Source organism: Rhincodon typus, chromosome 45 (assembly GCF_021869965.1).
Source record: "Rhincodon typus isolate 14 chromosome 45, sRhiTyp1.1, whole genome shotgun sequence".
Taxonomy (NCBI): Eukaryota; Metazoa; Chordata; class Chondrichthyes; order Orectolobiformes; family Rhincodontidae; genus Rhincodon; species Rhincodon typus.
Window position 1 is genome coordinate 5653296 of NC_063376.1, and position 20569 is coordinate 5673864.

The 20569-nt window shown below is 46.2% G+C and overlaps 1 protein-coding gene across 1 annotated transcript in view; it reads left to right on the forward strand.

Annotated features, from left to right (window-relative positions):
• LOC109928748 (vigilin-like) overlaps positions 1-20569 on the forward strand; it is a 96743-nt gene that overhangs the window by 50177 nt on the left and 25997 nt on the right. The window contains exons 9-16 of the mRNA XM_048620039.1: positions 4385-4492; positions 5246-5350; positions 6099-6177; positions 7844-7983; positions 10221-10325; positions 11968-12081; positions 16142-16228; positions 20089-20220. Coding sequence (XP_048475996.1) covers positions 4385-4492; positions 5246-5350; positions 6099-6177; positions 7844-7983; positions 10221-10325; positions 11968-12081; positions 16142-16228; positions 20089-20220 — 870 coding nt within the window. The remainder of the gene's footprint in view (positions 1-4384; positions 4493-5245; positions 5351-6098; positions 6178-7843; positions 7984-10220; positions 10326-11967; positions 12082-16141; positions 16229-20088; positions 20221-20569) is intronic.

Below are 20569 nucleotides of genomic sequence, written 5' to 3' on the forward strand. Positions count from 1 at the left end.
GATCTCTGTCTCCCTCAGAGATCTCTGTCTCCCTCAGAGATCTCTGTTGACCCTCAGAGATCTCTGTTGATGCTTTTCCCTTCTTGAACTGGAGAATTGCATGTGAAACAATCTATTTTACTGAATTTGCCTTTGCCCAGGGTGTGTTTATGGGATGTTACTATATTGGAACAGTTACTGTTTAGCACTGAAATAATCTATTATTCTGTTAAGCTTTCCAATATAGTTAAGTTATTCCAATTTCTTCTTTCTTTTGTGGTACTTTAACTGTAGTGTATGAATAAAATGTGTTTTACTTCAAGCCAGATAGTTTGACCAATTAAATTGCACCTGGAATGCAACACTTGTTTTGAAAATAAGAAAAAGTTAGGGTCTGAGCCATCTTCTTAATATATTTTGCATGGTGTTTGGTCTGGGCCATAACAATGCAGAAACCATTTTAACATCAGGTGGTAAAAAGTCCCTTTCCCACCAACTCCTTAGACAATCATTTTGGTCAAACCCTCTCCTAAAGTGCAGTTTGAAGAACAAAGTATTGCTACAGGGCTTTGGTGACACCACACCTGGAGTATTGTGCACAGCTTTGGTTCCCATACTTAAGGAAGGATATACTTGGCTTGAAAGTGTTAGAACAAAGATTGGTCCTTGGGATGAGGGGGCTGTTCTGTAAAGAATCACAGCACAAACTAGCTACCAAGAGACACGACCAACTATCACTCATTTCCATATACTCGAACAAAGGACGCCACCAATTCAACTGGGACAACGTAACCATCCTGAGGCAGGTCAACCAAAGACGCGCATGGGAATTCCTAAAAGGCCTGGTACTCAACCCGGAACTCCATCAACAAACATGCTGAAATAGACTCCTTGTACCAACCACCACAAAGCAGAACCGGAAATGAGGCCAACCACCACGTCAGACCAGATCAGGTAAATAACAAGCGGGACAGACCAACAATGCTTCATTTTTCAATAAAGTCTCTGAACCACCCTCCGGGAACCCCTTTTCCCACCTCCAACCTCCCTCTTCCGCTTGGACACCCCCTGCTGACCTCTTAACCACCCTGGACCTCTTCATTGTTAACTGCCAACCGGACTTTGACTGCCTCGATTTCTCCACCCCCCCTCACCCACTCCAACCTCTCCCCCTCCAAACGTGCAGCGCTCTACTCTCTCTGCACCAATTCCCGTTTCACTATCAGACCCTCTGACAAAGGTGGGGCAGTGGTCGTCTGGAGGACAACCTCTATATCGCAGAGGCCAAACGCCAACTCTCCAACACCATGTCATACCTGCCCCTTGACCACGACCCCACAATGGCCCATCAAGCCACTGTTTCCCACACTGTCCGGTGACCTCTCCTCCACTGTCCCCAGTCTTATAGTCCCCCAGCCCCGCAATGCCCGGTTCTACCTGCTCCCCAAGATCCACAATTAGGGATCCACATTAGGGATGGGCAAAAAGTGCTGGCCAGCCAGCGACACCCACATCCCACAAATGAATTAAAAAAAACCACAACGACCCTGGCCGACCCATTGTCCCTGCATGCTCCTGTCCCACCGAACTCATCTCTTCCTACTTTGACTCCATTCTCTCCCCACCTACATCCAGGACACAAATCATGCCCTCCACCTCTTTGGAAACTTCAAGTTCCCTGGCCTCCTGCGCTGTATCTTTACTGTGGACGTTCAATCCCTGTGCACGTCCGTAGCCACCAAGGACGGACTGCAGGCCCTCAGGTTTTTCCCTCCAACAGACCTATCCAGACCCTCCTCCACCTCGCTGAATAGTTCTCACCCTAATAACTAGTCCTTCAATTCTTCCCACTTTTTCCAAATCCAGGGGGTTGCCATGGGCACTCGCAAGGGCCCCAGCTACATCTGCCTGTTTGTCAGTTTATTGTCCCTCTTCAGTACGTACACCGGTACTGTTCCCCAACACTTCCACCTTTACATTGATGACTGCATTGGTGCTGCATCCTGCAGCCAGGCTGAACTGAAGCAGTTCATTGACTTCGCTAACAGCTTCCACCCCACCCTCAAATTCACTTCGTCTATCTCAGACACCTCCCTCCCCTTTCTTGACCCCTCCGTTTCCATTTCTGGCGATAGTTTACGGACCGACATTTACTATAAACCCACAGACTCTCATAGCTACCTAGACTACGCCTCCTCCCACCGTGTATCCTGCAAAAACTCCATCCCGTTTTCCCCATTCCTCTGCCTCCGTCACATCTGCTCTGACAAGGAGATGATCCACTCCCAAGCATTGCTTTTTCAAACGACGCTGCTTCCCCCGCCCCCGTCATCCAGACAGCCCTCCACCATGCCTACTTCATTCCTCGCTCCACAGCTCTTAACCACCAACACACCCTCCAAACGTAATAAAAGTAGGGTCCCCCTTGTCCTCACTTTCTACCCCACCAGCCTCCGCATCCAACGTATCATTCTCAAACACTTCTGCCAACTCAGACTCCACCACCTGGAACATCTTCTACTCCCCACCCCTCTCTGCCTTCCTTAGTTTACACCACACTCCCCACCAACACTCCAACCCGCCCGGTACCTTCCCCTGTAACCGTAACAGATGCAACACCTGCCCACACACCACCTCCCTCACCTCCATTCAGGGCCCTAAACCTGCATCTCCTCCAACTTAGTCTATGCATCTCGTGCTCCCAATGTGGTCTTCTCTGTGTTGGTTAGACCAAATGTAGACTAGGTGACCGTTTTGCCAAGCATCTCCACCTGGCCCATAACGGCCAACCTAACCTACAGGTCATCGCCCATTTCAACTCCCCGTCCCACTCCCCCACTGATATGTCCGTCTTCGGCCTCCTCCTGTGTTGCAGCGACTCGGATTGCAAATTTGAAGAACAGCACCTTATCTTCCGCCTGGGTGGCCTGCAGCCCAAAGGACTCAACATTGAGTTTTCCAATTTCAAGTAACCTTCCCACCATCCCCTGGCTCCCTTTCCAACCCCACCTCCTCCCTTCCATTCCATCTTCTGACCCTCCCTTCCAGCCACCAACCGGATTCATCCTCCCGTTGACCAACCATTTACCAGTGTCCACCTATCACCACCGTTCTGCCTCCATTGGGCTGGCATTCTCTGGAGTTTTGAAGAGTGAACGGTGATCTCATTGAAACGTGCAAGATTCTGGAGAAGTTTGATCGAGTAGACACTGAGAGATTGTTTCCTCAGATTGGGGCATCCAGACCACAGGGCTACAGTTCAAGACAAGGGACCAATCATCTAGAATTGAGTTGACTGAGTGAACTTCTTTTGGGTTCTTGCTCCGAGAGAGTTGTGGATGCTCTATCCTTGAGTATACTCAAGGCTGGGATCGACAGACATTTGAGAGATTCAAGAGAGTGAGCAAGAAAGCAGAGTTGGGGCCAAAGGTCACTGTGATGTTGAATGGCAGAGCAGGCTTGAGGGCCGAGTGGCCTATTCCTGCTCCGGTTTCTTCTGTTCAGCTCTCAGGATTCTGCCAGTGTCACTCCCTCCCCAGGTGCAGTGAAAGTGATTGCGGAACAGCTTCCCCTTCCAGAACTGGAGCAGGGCAACGGAGGTCAAAGTATCAACAATGAGGAGAACCATGCTGAGCCCATGCTTTCCCAGTGGCTCGATGCTGCAGGTTGACTTCCATTGTGCAGGTCACATTCCTTTACTTTGATGTAATTGTTGATTTTACCTACAGCTTTGATACTCCGTGTCAGTGGCATTCCAGTGCCTTGGTGTTCTGTTCTCCTTGGCGCTATGTTTGATCACTTGGCATGTTCTCTTAGTTATGTATCAGTAATTGATGCCATGTTACCACCAATATTGGAGTAGCATTTCATGTAGTGATATGTTCATATGTAATCAACCGTGTAATAATATCAATCTTGAACTCCTCAAAACTGTTTGCAACCGTCCTTATTGCATTTCTTCCTATTGCCTTGTCAGTGTATGAAAATTCATGTCAACTTGACATAATCTTGATTTATCTTGCCATCCTTCCTGTCCTGTTCCTCATGAGTGGCCTCCAGTGGTAAGGCTATCATCTAGGGCTAACACCTGTTCCAACAGATTCAAGAACAGCTTCTTCCCCGCTGTTGTTAGACTTCTGAGTGGACCTCTCAAATTTCAAACTTAATGTTGATCTTGCTCCTTGTGAACCTTCTCTGCAATCATAACATTGTATACCTCGCTCTGTTCTATTACTCTATTGCACTTTGTATGGTATGAACTGCCTGCACTGCATGCAAAACAAAACTTTTCAGTGTACCTAGGTACATGTGACAATAATCAATCAAATCAATCTGGCTGTTTTCTCCATATTAGCCAGAGCCTTTCATTGACCTGTTTGTGTTCTCTTTCCCCATGGGCTTTAAGGCCAAGAGTGTGATGGTGGCTGAAGTAACCGCGCCGGCTTGGTTACATCGCTTTATCATTGGCAAGAAGGGACAAAACATTGGCCGTATAACCCAGCAACTGCCCAAGGTAAGCACTGGGTCATCATCACAGGGCTTTGCCTCCTCAAGATATTAAGATTTATATCATGTCTTTAACATAGTGCCTGGACTCTTCTTAGGGAACAACATTTTGACTGGAGCCTCATGGGACCGTATTCGGGCAGGTTTCCAAGAGGCTAGAGTTTAAGGAGCATCATAAAGAGAGAGATGGGGAAGGTTAAGAAGGAAATCCCAGAGTTTAGAGCCCATTTACAGCTAATGGCACGGCTGTCAGATGTGGGGCAAAGGATATTAGGGGGCTGTTCAAGGGGCCAGAATTGGAAAAGGGCGAGTCTGGGAGGTTTGTAGGAGTAAGTAGAGGATGGGGAGACACCTGTGGGAATGGAAACTTTAATTTCAGAGTTCTCATAACCAAGAGACAGTGTTGCTCAGGGCGAGGAATTCTGAGAGCTCCAACAGGGAGCAGCTAAGTTTTGGTTGAGTTTCCAGAGGATGGTAGTTGAGAGACTGGGAGGCAAACAGTCTCCTGAGAACAAAGGCCACGAATGAGGTTCCTAGCAGTGGTTAAGCTGAGGTAGGACAGACCTGGAAGATGGGTTTGGAAGAATGTCAGACGGGACAATGTCCCTGAAAGGAAGCTAATTTTGCATCGATCAGCTTATCCAATACAAACACAAGTCCATGAATTGAAACAAGGCACATGAGAATCTATGTTGTCATCTTATGACATAGTTGGCAAAAGTAACGTGCATCTCTGGGTTATATGACCCGTCTGGTGTAGGTTCACATTGAGTTCACTGATGGTGATGACAAGATCACATTGGAGGGTCCAACAGAGGAAGTGGAGATTGCTCAAACCCAGATCCAAGACATCATCAATGATCTGGTCAGTATTTCATAGTCATAGAGTCATACAGCACGGAAACAGACCCTTTGGTCCAACCAGTCAATGCCGAACATAATCCCAATCTGAACTAGTCCTGCCTGCCTGCGCTCGGCCCATATCCCTCCAAAACGTTCCTATTCATGTCCTTGTCCAAATATTGTTTAAACGTTAAATGTACCTGCATCCATCATTCCTCAGGAAGTTTATTCTACATACGAGCCACTCTCTGTAAAAAAAAAAGTTGTCCCTCATGTCTTTTTTAAATCTCTCTCCTCTCGCCTTAAAAATATGCCCCCTAGTTTTGAAATCCTCCTCCTTAGGGAAATTATACCTGCCATTCACCTTATCTATACCCCTCAACCTCCTACACACCAGTGAAAAAAGTCCCAGCCTGTCCAGTCTCTCCTTATAACTCAAACCCTCCAGTCCGATGCAACATCCTGGTAAATCTCTTCTAAATTTCATTTTACACATTTTGACACCCCCCCTGTGTAAAATGCACCGACGTTTCCCTCCACCGTTCAGCATTTCATTGTCTAGCTATTTCCTCTCAAAGTTTGAGATACAGGCCTATCACAGTGACAAACCTGTCCGTCTCCTGCCCCCTTCGCCAACCCTGACGCTGTTGTACCACAATCTCTCTTCACCTCCCTGAAGCTGAGCCACGTATATCAAGGACCTGTCACTGGATAATGAAGCTTTGCGGCTGGTGAGTGACCTTTTTGCTTGTGTTTTGTCTCTCTTTCAGCTGACACGCATGGATTACACAGAGATCACGGTCGAGCAGAAATACCACCGTCATCTAATAGGAAAAAATGGAGCGAATAGTGAGTTTGTGTGAGCGTGCCCAGTATAGGCTGAGGGTGCTTACCCTGGTATTCCTCTAGAATCTAACCAACATCACATAAAGAGACCACTCAGCTCATTGTGCTACTGAAAGAGTGATACTCCCCTTCACCCTTGTCTCCTTTTACCCATTTGCATTCATCGTTTTGAAATGTTTATCCTCTTTCCTTTAAAAACATTCTGCACTCAGGTAGGACATTTCCCTTAGCCAGTGACTATCGTAGAATCCCTACAGTGTGGAAGCAGGCCATTCGGCCCAACGAGTCCACATCGACCTCTCCGAAGAGCATCTCACCCAGACAACACACCGGCTCTGTAACCCTGCATATCCCATGGCTGACCCATCTAGCTTGCACATCCCCGGACATTATGGGAAATTTAGCATGACCAATCCACCGTAATCTGCACATCTTTGGACTGTGGGAGGAAACCAGAGCACCCGGAGGAAACCCACACAGGCACAGGGAGAACGTGCAAACTCCACACAGACAGTCGCCCGAGGATGGGATCGAACCCGGATCCCTGGCACTGTGAGGCACTTTGTTAATGTCTTCTTGATTTTCCACTCATTTACCCATGAAAATTGTTTCATGTTAACATAAATAACATTAATTAAAGCATCTTAAATATAAACAGCTGTAACAGATCTCTTATGACCTTTTTGTACAGCAAAGGACTTCCACTATGTAATCACGTAATTTGAGACAACACGATGGCTCAGTGGTTAGTACTGCTGCCTGATAGCATCAGGGACCCGGGTTCAATTCCACCCTCGGGCAACTGCCTGTGTGGAGTTTGCATGTTCTCTCCGTGTCTGTGTGGGTTTCCTCCAGGTGCTCCAGTTTCCTCCCACAGTCCAAAGTTGTGCACATTAGCTGGGTTGGCCATGCTAAATTGTCCACAGAGTCCAGGGATGTGCAGGCTATGTGGATTAGCCTTGGGAAATGCAGGGATAGAGTGGGATGCTCTTTGGAGGATGGGTGAATGGCCTGCTTCCACACTGTAGCGATTCTGTGAGCTTTCGAAAGAAAGCTGAGTGAAGGTTTTGAGTTTAGTAATTCCTCATCAGTTACTTACTGAGCATGGGAGTGAAGTCTGGTGCACAACCATCACTTGACATCATTGCTGCCACAGGCATCCCATATGAATCTGCTGTAAGGCATCTTCCATTGGCTCTGTGCAGACCTGAATGGTCCTCTAAGTCCCAATGTCGCCAGCTTCTGCCCATTGTTACTGCCCTGTCCAGTCTTATCTCCGTTAACCTCTAAGTTGTCTGATAGTCGCTTACAGTTCACTTAACCAAGTGCCGTTCAATCAATATTCTAAAGCTGTATGCAACTGCAAATGGGAACTTGTGTAATTAAGGATATTGGTAGGTCTTATAGATCTATGACATTCTGCATGTGAAACCCTCATGTATACAGTTATACCATAACTTGTTTTTTGCTTCTTTTTGTTTTAAACTTGCTTATCGCAATGTATCAAAATCCCACCCCACCACGCTCCCCACCCCCACCAACTCCCCCACCCACCCAGTGACAAAGTATTTTTTGTGGCCACTTCCAGTGTTCTCTCCTGATGAAAGAAAATGCTGTTACTTCTGAATCTGAAAAATGCTGTACTGTTTTCTGTCACCTCACCCTTTAGTTAATCGGATCAAGGAACAGTACAAAGTGTCAGTGCGCATCCCGCCGGATAATGAGAAGAGCCATCTGATTCGGATCGAAGGAGAGCCACAGGGTGTGCAACTGGCCAAGAAGGAACTACTGGAGATGGCGATCAGGATGGTAATTGTAGCTCCCTACGTCTATCTCCCCATCTTCATGATGCTATCACATTGTTACTGCGGGGGGGATTGGTTAGCAACATTTGGCTGGATGGCTGGTTTGCGATGCAGAGTAGCACCAACAATGTAGGTTTGATTCCCACATTGGTTGAGGTTACCATGAAGGAGCCTCCTTCTCAATGGCTTCCCTCACCCGAGGCGTGGTGACCTTCTACCACCAGCTGCCTCTCTAATTAGAGAACATCCCAATAGTCTGGTGGGACTATGTTAACTTTATGTTACTGTGTATGGTGGCAGTGAGTTAAAATTCGCTTGAAGAGTCCTAGTTGCTGTGGCAAACACACTTTACATGCATGTCATAGTCTAGAGTGATGAATAGTGATGGTAGGGAACCAGCATTCTTCCTGCCACACAACCCATCCGGAATCACTCCTGCTTTTGCCATTTGTCATTGGAAGGGTTTTGCAGTTTGATGGCCAACCTCCTTGGTTGGTTTATTAACATATCTTCCTTGGCCATGAAATGCTGAATTGGGACTAAGCATCTAGAGCAGGTCTTGAGGCCACAAAGCTGAGGACCACCCATTTGGTTTGATGATGGCATAAGGAGGTATGGAAATAAAGGCAGTGAGTTGAAGTTGAGCTACATGTCAGCCTGGATTGAATTGAATGGTGGGAATAAAAGATTTAAGTTATCAAGATAGGCTGGGACTTTTTTCACTGGAGTGTAAGAGGTTGAGAGGTGACCTCACAGAGGTTTATAAAATCAGGAGGGATATTGATAAGGGTCTTTTCCCTAGGATGGAGGAGTCCAAAACTGAGGGGCATATTTTTAAAGTAAGAAGAGAAAGATTTAAAAACGACATGAGGAGCAACCTTTTTTACACAGAGTGTGGTTTGTATGTGGAGTGAACTGCCAGAGGAAGTGGTGGATGCAGGTACAGTTACAATGTTTAAAAGACACTTGGATAAGGACATGAATAAGAAATGTCTGGATAGGATAGGATAGGATTGGAGGGATACGGGCCAAATGCTGGCAAGTGAGACTATTTTGGTTTGGGAACATGGTCAGCATGGACTGCTTAGACCTGTTTGCAAGCTGTATGACTCAATAAAGGATCGTAGGCCTGAATAGTTTTCTCCAGCCCCTGAGGCTCTGGTCACAACAAATAGGTTAGATAGCTGTGAGTCTATCAGAAACGGCAATAAGTCAGCTGCTTGTTCATTAATCTCCAGGGGTGATCTGTGGGATGAATACTTTGGCCAACCACACCCTTTATAAGTGAAGTGTGGAGGAATCTAGCAATGCTATTCAAAGTGGAGGGTATATTGGTGCTGATTTTCTGGATTAGTAATCCAAAGGCTTTGGAGGCATGAGTTCAAATCTCATAACTTATATTCTCCTTTGTTAGGAGATGGTGGTACGGTGGTAATCCAGAGACCCAGGTTCATTCTCTGGGGTCATGGGTTCAAATCCCATTGTGACAACTGGTAAAATTTCAATTCAGTTCATAAGTCTGGGATATAAAACTGCTTGCAGTAATTGGTGATCAAGGAGCTATTGTTGTAAATATCCTTTACGAAAGAAAACCTTCCCATCCCTATCTGGTCTAGCCCTACAAGTGACTTCCTTGTGCAGTGACCCAGCAAGCCACTCAGTTCAAGAGTAATTAGGGATGTGCAACAATTACTGGCTTTACCAACAAAGCTCACATTTCATGAAAGAATTAAGAATTTTTTAAAAATTAAATAAATTGGTAATTAAGAGCTGGTCTGAGCAATGGAACTACCAGATTGTTGGAGGTACCCATCTGGTTCACTGAAGTTATAGAGTCATACAGCACGGAAACAGACCCTTCGGTCCAACCAGTCCATGCTGAACATAATCCCAAACTAAACCAGTCCCACTTGCCTGCACCTGGCCCATAACCCTCCAAAACCTTCCTATTTGTGTACTTACCTAAGTCCTTTATCTGCTATCCTTACTTGGTCTGGCCTACATCTGACTCCAGACTTCTGAAATGGCCAGTCAATTGTGTTCAAAAAGCAGCTCACTATCACCTCCTCGAGAGAGAGAGAGAGAGAGAAATTAGCACTCTGCTGGCCCTCATCCTCGAGAGTGAATCAGAACTGGTCACCTGAGCCATCTGAGAGAGGTCAAGGCTGTTTGCCACCTTCTCGTTGCGTTTATGTTGTGGTGCGTTTCCAGTGAACGTTTTCCTCTCTCTGTTGCTGTCAGGAGAATGAACGGACCAAGGACTTGATCATTGAGCAACGTTTACACCGATCCATCATTGGCCAGAAGGGAGAGAAGATCAAAGAAGTTCGTGACAAATTCCCTGAGGTAAAAGCGTTCCTCCACCACCACCATTCTCCCTGTGCTTACACAGATGGCACAAAAAGAGTCCACTCGGCCCGTTAGGTCTTTGCATGAGCTCCCCAATTAATCCCAAACCCCTTGATCTTTCCCCATAGCTTTGAAGATGTTTCCTTTTCAAATACTTACCCCATTTGCCCTTTTGAAAGTTGCTGTTAAATCTGCTTCCGCACCCCATGTTCAAGAACTCATCAACTCATTGTATTAGAGAATGCTTTCCATAACTCTGCTTGGTTCCTTCAATTATTTTGTCATGCCCTGTCATCACCAGCCCTCCTGTCAGTGAAAACCATTTCTGTCTATCAGTGCTTTCAAAGCCCTTTCCTATTTTGAACACATATATTACATCTCCTTTGATCTTCTATACTTTAAAGCCGGCAATCACAGCTTCTCCAGTTTTCCTGAGTAGTTTAGAGTAGCATTTACTTGCCATTGGACATCTTCATGGAATTCTGACATGGAGTGAAACAATCCATGTAGACTAGGCTTGTGTTAGATAGCTTGAGTATAATTAGCTGAGGGCTAATCTAACTGAGTTGTTAGAGATGGTTAAACAGTTTAATATGGTCAGTCGAGAGAAAGAGAGGGAATCAAGGAACAACAGAGTGGGAGCTTAGAGTTGGAGCCTAGCAGTTTAGGGGTGATGTTGGAAATCACTTGTCCATGCAGAGGGGAAGGGAAATCTGTATCGCAAATTCTTCTGGCCACAGCTCGGCTCAGCGGTCAGCGCTGCTGCCTCACAGCGCCAGGGATTCGGGTTCGATTCCAGCCTTGGGCAGCTGTCTGTGTGGAGTTTGCACGTTTTCCCTGTGTCTGCGTGTGTTTCCTCTGGGTGCTCTGGTTTCCCCCAGAGTCCAAAGATTAGGTGCAGGTTGGGTTGCATTGGCCATACTAAATTGCTCTATAGTGGCCGGGGATGGTGCATGCAGGGTTACAGGGATAGGGTGGGGGGTGTGGGGGGGGGGGGGGGGGGGGGGGGGGGGGGGGGGGGGCGGTGGTGGGGGTGTGGTGGTGGTGGTGGTGGTGGAGAGTCTGAGTGGGACAGTCTTTGGAGGGTCAGTGTGGACTCGATGGGCCGACTGGCCTGCTTCTTCACTGTAGGGATTCTATGAAGAGACTTTTGAGACTAGGATCAATAGACTGTTTCAAAACTGAGAGCACTAGAACGTTGTTAAGGAAGGATAGTTCGGGATATGGAATCAAGACAGCAAATTGGTATTAAGATACGCATCAACCACAATGTTGTTTAATTGCAGAACTCGCTTAAGAGGCTGAATGTATTTCTCCTGTTCCTAATGTAACAGGCTTCAGGAGGTGAATAGTGTCATTCTGATCTTAAGTAACAAGTTTGAGATACTGAATAACCTCCCTGTTCTTGTGTAACACATTAAAGGCATCCTCCTGTTCCTGTGTAGCAGACTGGAATGGTTGAATGACCTATTTTTGAGTAACAGGTTGAATTGCTACCTCAATTCTGAATGAACAGGCTAGATGGACTGAATGGTCCTGTTCCTATGTAGCAATATTCCCATGTTGACTGTTTCCAGAGTAACAAACCACTCTGGCTTCCTGAGCCTTCAAAGAAAATTGTAGTTTTTCCTCAATCTAGGTGATCATCAACTTCCCGGATCCTGTGCAGAAAAGTGACATTGTTCAGCTGCGTGGCCCCAAGAACGAGGTGGAGAAGTGTGGAAAGTTCCTGCAGAAAGTCATTGCTGACTTGGTAAGTGATGGTGGTGCTCCAGCCTAAACAGTTTCCTGTTGTGTATTACTGTCGTGCCTGCCACAATTGATTGGCGCTTTTGGACAGACCTAAGCTGGTGTCTATTATACAGACCCCTGCTGTTTTTTCTTGCCCTCAACCACAAACACTACACTTCTCCCCTCCTATCCCTTCTCAGGCAGCACCCATCCTAGCTTGCTGGTTGTGGAGAAAGGCCCTAACATCCCAATTGAATCCAGCGGTTCCAAAATGACCCCATTTTAATACTTGAAAATTAATGTGCTCATAGACACCTTCCAGAGCAAAACAGTGGAATGAATAAAATTTTGTATGCAATTATTAACATTCATGCATTACAGATGACTGTATAATATCGAGATGAAAATTTATGTTTTTTTAGTTACTTGGTAAAAAAGAAATTATTTTATGTGCTCACCAAGCTTTTACTCCGTCTTAGCCACCCCAGCTCATGGATCTCGACCAGGAAACAGCAGAAGCATGGGTTACGGTTGCTCAGGTTGGGGCTCAGGTCATTACACAGAATCAGTGTTGTGCTCAGAAGGTCAGAGCTTAGCACCAGAGGCAGCGCCACTGGGAGCATAATCAGGGCTCAGCTTTGAGACTCAGTGAAACAGACATGAATAGGAACTCATGACAGAGACGGAGAGATTAGCAGGGCACGGGTACAGCCAGACGTCCCCTGAGCCTTGTTCCTGGTATGGAATGCAGTTTGGGGGAGGAGTGAGGAGGATTCTGCAACCTCATTTGCACGGAGTCATACAGCATGGAAACAGACCCTTCAGTCCAACTCGTCCACACTGATCATAATCCCAAACTGAAACTAATCCCACTTGGCTGCTTTTGGCCCATATCCCTCTAATTTTTTCCTATTCGTCTACCTGTCCAAATGCCTTTTAAATGTTGTAACTGTACCCGCATCTACCACTCCCTCTGACAATTCATTCCACATACAAACCACCCTCTGTGTGAAAATGTTGCCCCTTAGGTCTCTTTTAAATCTTGTTTTCTTGGGACTCACTTCGGCTCGCAGTTTGGGAAGCACTGTGCCAGACCCTAAGCGTGAAAACCTGTCCTGTGTAATTCCTGGGAACTCGCTGGGAATTGTGGAAGTGAAAAAGCAGGAAAGTTACATCACATGTGTATACAACCTTGGGTTGGCCCACACTGGGAGTACTGTGCGCTGCAATGGTTTTCATTTGCAAAAAAATGCAATGGGAGGTGCAACACTGATTTACATAGAGATTAGCAGAAGGCAGAAGGTACATTATCGGGAAAGTCTGAACGGGTTGGGGCTCTTTTCCCATCAAGCTTCACAGCATCACATAGCTAACAGCAAAATATTACAGATGTGAAAGGTACAGTTACAACATTTAAAAGGCAACTGGATGGATACATGAATAAGAAGGGTTTAGAGGGATATGGGCCAAAGGCTGGCAAATGGGACTAGATTAATTTGGGATATCTGGTTGGCATGAACAAGTTGGACTGAAGGGTCTGTTTCCACGCTGTACAATCCTATGACTCTATAGAAGACTGGAAGTAGAAGATTGGGAACCTCTGATTTTTTTTTTACTTGATTTATTGTTGTCACACACACCTAGGTACAGTGAAAAGTTTTGTTTTGCGTGCAGTACAGACAGATCATACCATACAAAGTGCAATAGGGTAAGAGGACAGAGTGAGGAATACAATGTTACAGCCGCAGAGAAGGTGCACAAAGAGCGAGATCAACATTGAAATTAAAATTTAAGAGGCCCGTTCAGAACTCTGATAACAGCGAGGAAGAAGCTTTTCTTGAATCTGTTTGTGCGTGTGTTTAAGCTTTTGTATCTTCTGCCCTATTGCAAATAGGGTTAAGGAGAATCCAAAGGGATTCTACAAATACGTTAAGGATAAAAGAGTAACTAGGGAGAGAATAGGACCCCATAAAGATCAGCAAGGCCACCTATGTGTGGAACTGCAGGAGATGGGGGTGATGCTAAACGAATATTTTGCATCAGTGTTTACTGTGGCAAAGGATATGGAAGATATAGAACATGGAGAATTAAATAGCGACATCTTGAAAAATGTCCACATTACAGAGGAGGAAGTGCTGGACATTGTAAAATACTTAAAGGTAGATAAATTTTCCAGGACCTGATCAGGTGTACGCCAGAACTCTGTGGGAAGCTAGAGAAGCGATTGCTGGGCCCCTTGCTGAGAGATTTGTATCATTAGTAGCCATGGGTGAGATGCCAGAAGACTGGAGGTTGGCTTAATGTAGTGCCATTATTTAAGAAACGTGTTAAGGAAAAGCCAGGGAACCATAGACATCAGCTTGACATCAGTGGTGGGCATGTTGTTGGAGGGGATTCTGAGAGACAGGATTTACATGTATTTGGAAAGACAAGGACTGTTTAGGGATACTCTGTATGACTTTGTGCATGGGAAGTCGTGTCTCACTAACGAGTTTTTTGAAGAAGTGACTAAGAGAATTGATGAAGGCAGAGTGGTGGACGTGATCTATATGGACATCAGTGAGGAGTTCAACAAGGTTCTGCATGAGTAGGATCACATGGAATACAGGGAGAGAGAGCCATTTGGATGCAAAATTGGCTTGAAGGTAGGAGACAGAGGGTGGTGATGGAGGGTTGCATTTTGGACTGGAGGCCTGTGACCAGTGGTGTGCTGCAAGAATCGGTGCTGGGTCCACTGCTTTTTGTCATTTATAGAAATGATTTGGACGTGAACATAGAAGTATGGTTAGTAAGTTTGCAGATAACACCAAAATGGGAGGTATAATGGACAACGAGGAAAGTTACCTCAGATTACAACGCGCCCTTGACCAGATGGACCGATGGGCCGAGGAGTGGCAGATGGAGTTTCATTTAGATAAATATGAGATGCTCCATTTTGGTAGGGAAAATCAGGGCAGGACTTATACATTTAATGCTAAGGTCCTGGGGAGTGCTGACGAACAAAGAGACCATGGAATGCAGGTTCATAGTTCCTGGAAAGTGGGGTGGCAGGTAGAAATGATAATGAAGAAGGTGTTTGATACGCTTGCCTTTATTGGTCAGTGCATTGACTGTAAGAGTTGGGAGGTCATATTGCAGCTGTACAGGACATTGTTCAGGCCAATTTTGGAATACTGTGTTCAATTCTGGTCTCCCTGTTATAGGAAAGATGTTGTGAAACTTGAAAGCATTCAGAAAAGATTTACAAGGATGTTGCCAAAGTTGGAGGCTTTGAGCGATAGGGAGAAGCTGAATAGGCTGGGACTGTTTTCACTGGAACGTCGGAGTCTGAGGAGTGACCTTATAGAGGTTTATAAAATCATGAGAGGCATGGATAGGGTGAATAGACAAGGTCTTTTCCTCCAGGGTAGGGGAGTCCAAAACTAGAGGGCATAGGTTTAAGGTGAGAGGGGAAAGATTTAAAAGGGACCTGAGGGCCAACTTTTTCACGCAGAAGGTGGTGCGTGTGTGGAAGCTGGTACAATTACAGCATTTAAAAGGCATCTGGATGGGTAATGAATAGGAAGGGTTTAGAGGGATATGGGCCAAATGCTGGCAAATGGCACTAGATTTAGTTAGGATATCTGGTCGGCATGGACGGGTTGGACCAAAGGGATCTGTTTCTGTGCCGTATATCTCTATGACTCTAAGAGGTTGGAAGAGATTATAATTGGGTAGGAAGAGTCTTTGATGATGTTGGCTACCTTCCTGTGGTAGCGAGAAGTATTGGTGGATTCAGTGGATGTGAAGCTGGCTTTGCATGATGGACTCTGCTGTGTTCACAACTGTCTCCAGTTTCTTACGGTCCTGGGCAAAGCAGTTGCCATACTATTTCTGAAGACAGAAACAGAATAAATATTTCTGTTTTGATGAGAAGTCACCAACCTGAATGGTCAACTTTGTTTCTCTCTCTCCATGAAATAACTCTTGTAAGTGTGAACACTCCAGCTCTTCTGAAAGTGTATCTCAGTGTCGTTCCCCACCTTGGAAAGAAGTTTGTCTTTTGAGCCATTTTTCTTTTCTCTTGATCTTTGCCATCCCAGATTGAGAACAGCTACTCAGTCTCCATCCCCATCTTCAAGCAGTTCCACAAGAACATAATCGGCAAAGGAGGAGCCAACATCAAAAAGGTACAAATCTGACAGGAATATGACTGGCGCCAGGTTTCTCCTTGGGGCTAACTGGATTGCTGTGCAGGGAGCCAGCATGGCCTCAATAGGCCAAATGGTTTCTTTCTGTACTGTCCATGACTGTATGACCTGTAGGCTTTTATTCACAGATATACATAGCAAATGTGTACAACTCCCAACCCAACAAACAGTTTCAGGCTGTTCCCATGCATAGGAGCTCAATGATTCCCTGGTTATTGCCCATCATCTGAATATAATTAATGTCAAATCGCGTTGACAGACCACATTCCCCACGTGGGCTGCAGTATTCAGGAGGAAGATCCAAGATTTCCCCATTATGACCAACTAACGATGGGGAATAAACAGAATCATAGAGTCCTTAGAGTGCGGAAGCAAGTCATTTGGTCCATTGAGTCCACACCACCTGTCCAAAAAACATCTCACCCCCTACCTTATCCCTCTAACCCTGCATTTCCCATGGCTAACCCACCTAGCCTGAACATCCCTGGACACTACGGGGTAATTTAGCACGGCCAATCCACCCTGAACTGCACATCTTTGGGCTGTGGGAGGAAACCCACGCGGACACAGGGAGAACGTGCAAACTCCACACAGACAGGCACCTGAGGGTGGAATTGAATCCTGGTCCCTAGCGCCGTAAGGCAGCAGCGCTAACCACTGAGCCACCGTGCCACCCCATGTTGAAATAAAAACAGAAATTGCTGGAGAAACACAGCCGGTCTGGCAGCATCTGTGGAGAGAAAGCAGAGTTAAAGTTTTGAGTCCAGTGACCCTTCTTCAGTTTTTTCAGCAATTTATGTTTATGTTTCTGATTTCCAGCATCCGCAGTTCTTTGGGTTTTTTGTTTAGGGAGTAAATGTTGCACTTTCACAGAATGCACACTGTTGTTAATGTTTTTCTTCGGAGAGAAGAAAATAACATCGGATGAGTTATTTGCTTCTTGCCTTCCCTACCTGAGGGGCAGTGAAGCCTTTTGAAATGCTCTACCTGGTCCTTTCAACTGAATTTACACAGCCAGGAGTCAAATTACTCAACCCCTTTGATTCATTCTTGTATCTGCCGATAACAGAAGAGAAAAACAGAAGCTGTGATGGAAAATGTTTTCTCTCTAGAAGAGTAAAACAAAAAAAAATTCAGCCCTTTGAGGATTGAAAGGAGTTGTTTTGATGCATTTAAGGGGAAGCTCTGTAAGCTTATGCTGAGAATGTGACGACAGGGTGAGATGAAGGAATGATGGACAGGGGCTCACACATTGAACAGAGCATTTTATTTCCATTTAGATTGTTTGAGATATTGTGGTGCCAATGACTAGAGTTGACCAATTTCAACTGGGGCTTTGATTGGCCTGTGGATACAGGTAGTGGGCATTGTGGCACTCCCCATTCAGTGAATGGTTGGGATGGTTCTGGTCTTATTATTTCAAGACAGAGATTTCTAAATGTTGAAAGCATCAGAGTGTGGGCAGAGGGCACTGAGGTAGAAGATCAGCCATGATCTTTCCCTCGTAGAATCCCTACAGTGTGGAAGCAGGCCATTTGGCTCATTGAGTCCACACCATCCCTGTGAAGAGCATTCTACCCAGACCCCTATCCCTGTGACCCTGCATTTCCCATGGCTAACCCACCTAGCCTGCATATTCCTTGTCACTGTATCACAGCCAATCCATCCTAACCTGCACATCTTTGGATTGTGGGAGGAAACCAGAGCACCCAGAGGAAACCCATGCAGACATGGGGAGAATATGCAAACTCCACACAGTTGCCCGAGGCTGGAATTGAACTTAGGTTTCTGGTGTTGTGAGGCAGCAGTGCTAACCACTGAGCCACTCTGCCACCCGTGGTTTAGAGAGTTTGTGTTTCAGATTTCCCTTGCCCTCTGCATGAACAAGTGATTCCCAACATCATCCCAAAACCCGATGCATGGTGGAGCAGAGTCAATGGGATGAATGGCCTAATTCCTACTCACAGTTTCAAAATAAGGGCTCGACCATTTAAGATACGGAGAGATTTTTCCTCAGAGGTTCATTTGTCTTTTGTAACTCTTCCTCAAAAGGCAATAGAAGAGAGTCTTTGAAAATTTTTAAATCAAGGCTGGAAATATTCTTGATCAGTGTGGACCTGGACGATCACAGCAGGGAAGGCAACATCAGAGGAGCAGGAAAGTCGACGTTTCGGGTCAGAACCCTTCATCAGAACCGGTCCCGACCCGAAACGTTGACTTTCCTGTTCCTCTGATGTTGCCTGACCTGCTGTGTTCCTCCAGCTGCACACTGACTCCAGCATCTGCTTTCTCTGAATATCCTTGATCAACAATAGTGGGATGGTAAGAGATTATCAGGGGGTAGCTGGGAATGTATAGTTGAGGCAACAATCAGACCAGCCATAATCTTATTGAATCACAGAACAATCGAGGAGCCAAATGGCCCGTTCTTGCTCCTAATTCCTAATCCACCTTGGTTTCGTACATCAAGCAATACAGTGCTTTCTGTCCCAGCAACGTACAGCCTGCCCAGTATTATGAGCACTTGCAGGGTTTTTGCCTTTGTGCTGTCTGGGAGTTCACGGTCTGGATGTTGTACGAGGTTGCAGTCCCATCCTTGCACCTAACCACAACACCCTGCTCAAAATACAGGGAGGAGTTTGTCCTGAACCCTAACCCTAACCCTGCAAGACCTTCACTCCTTTCTCGGGAGGAAGCCCTTCATTAGATAGCGAGAGCGGACCAGTCAGATGGCAGAAAGCTTTGTAGCCCCAGCAGCACCAGGTGGGAATGGTGGCCACTGCTGGAACTATAGTCAGCCCCAACCAGGTGGGTCCAGTTGGAGGGGTATCGCTGGGGCAGTCCCTGGGGTGGGGTGACGCTGAGTTCAAGAAGGTCAAAGTGGGATGTATTTGAAGGGGAAAATTCCTCCACTGCTGGTCCAGGGAATCTACAAAGGAAGTTCTCCTGCTGCTGCGCTTGCTTAACCTCAACCTGAACAGCTACAACTTCTCATGTTGTGTGCGCACAGGGAGTGGGACTGACTACACTGCTCTGCAGAGAATTGATGGGCCAAATAGCCTCCTTTTTCCTTTAACACACCTCCAAGTGAGTCTGAAGGGCTTCACGCCCTCCCGCCCTTGGTCTCCTCTGTGGCTCCCCTTTGTTGTGTCCTGTCAGTGATTGAATTTCTCACACCTCAGCGACTGTGTGAAATGGTGTGAGTGTTACTTGGTCTTTAATACAAGGGAGATGGAGTATAAAAGTGCTGATGTCTTGCTACGACCGTACAGTGTAGTGTATTGGCGAGACCACACCGGACTTTTGTGTACAGTTTTGGTCTCCTTCCTCAAGGAGGAATAAGGAGTTCCTTATCCCTGGGCCGATTCTTAGGAGAAAGGAGTTGTCTTAAGAGGAAAGACTGCGCACATTTGACCTGTACTCATTTGAAGAGTGGGAGTAGATCATATTGAAACAGAGAAGGTTCCGAGGGGGCTTGACAGGGTAAAATACTGAGAAAATGTTTCCCCTTGTAGCGTAGCCTAGAACCCTTCAAAATAAAGGGTCTCCCATTTAAGACAGAGATGGGGACCAGTTTCTTCTCTGAGGTTGTTACTATTTGGAATTCTCTAACCCGTAGAGTTGAGGAGGCTGAGTGATGGATTATATTCAAGGCTGAGTTGGAGTGATTATTGATGGATGAAGGAGTCAGAGGGTGTGGGTGTGGGAGGCAGGCAGGAAAAGTGGATTGGTCGTGATCTTATCGAATTGATGGAGCAGGTTTGATGGGCCGAAGTCCTCCTCCTGCTCCTGTTTCTTAAGCTGTTATGGTTTCCTCTGACTCTGCCATTCTTTGCCAGATCCGTGAAGAAACAAACACCAAGATCGACCTCCCAACAGAAAACAGCAACTCAGAAGTGATCCTCATCACAGGGAAGAAAGCGAATTGTGAGGCCGCCCGGGATCGAATCCTGGCCATTCAGCGTGAGCTGGTACATCAAGCCAGGGCATTCCTGTCCACTCTTACAGCTTCCCAACCTGTTTTCATTGTGAAGTATTCAAACGCATTTCGCAGAAAATTGGCAAACACACACACATGGGAAGCATTGAGAGGGAGCTCAGGCATTTGGAGAAGTCTTGAAAGAGCAGGGATTAGGGCTGTAAGGTTTCAGGGAATGACAGGTAAGAGAAGCCGAGACCTCCGATGGTGGTGCTGCTGAAGAAGGGCAAAGATCAAAGTTGGAGAACCAACGGACATGAGGAGTGCCAAGGGGTAGCATAGCATTGGGGTACAGTACTGGTGGGGACAGGTCTGTCACTGTATAACACTGGGGTACAGTA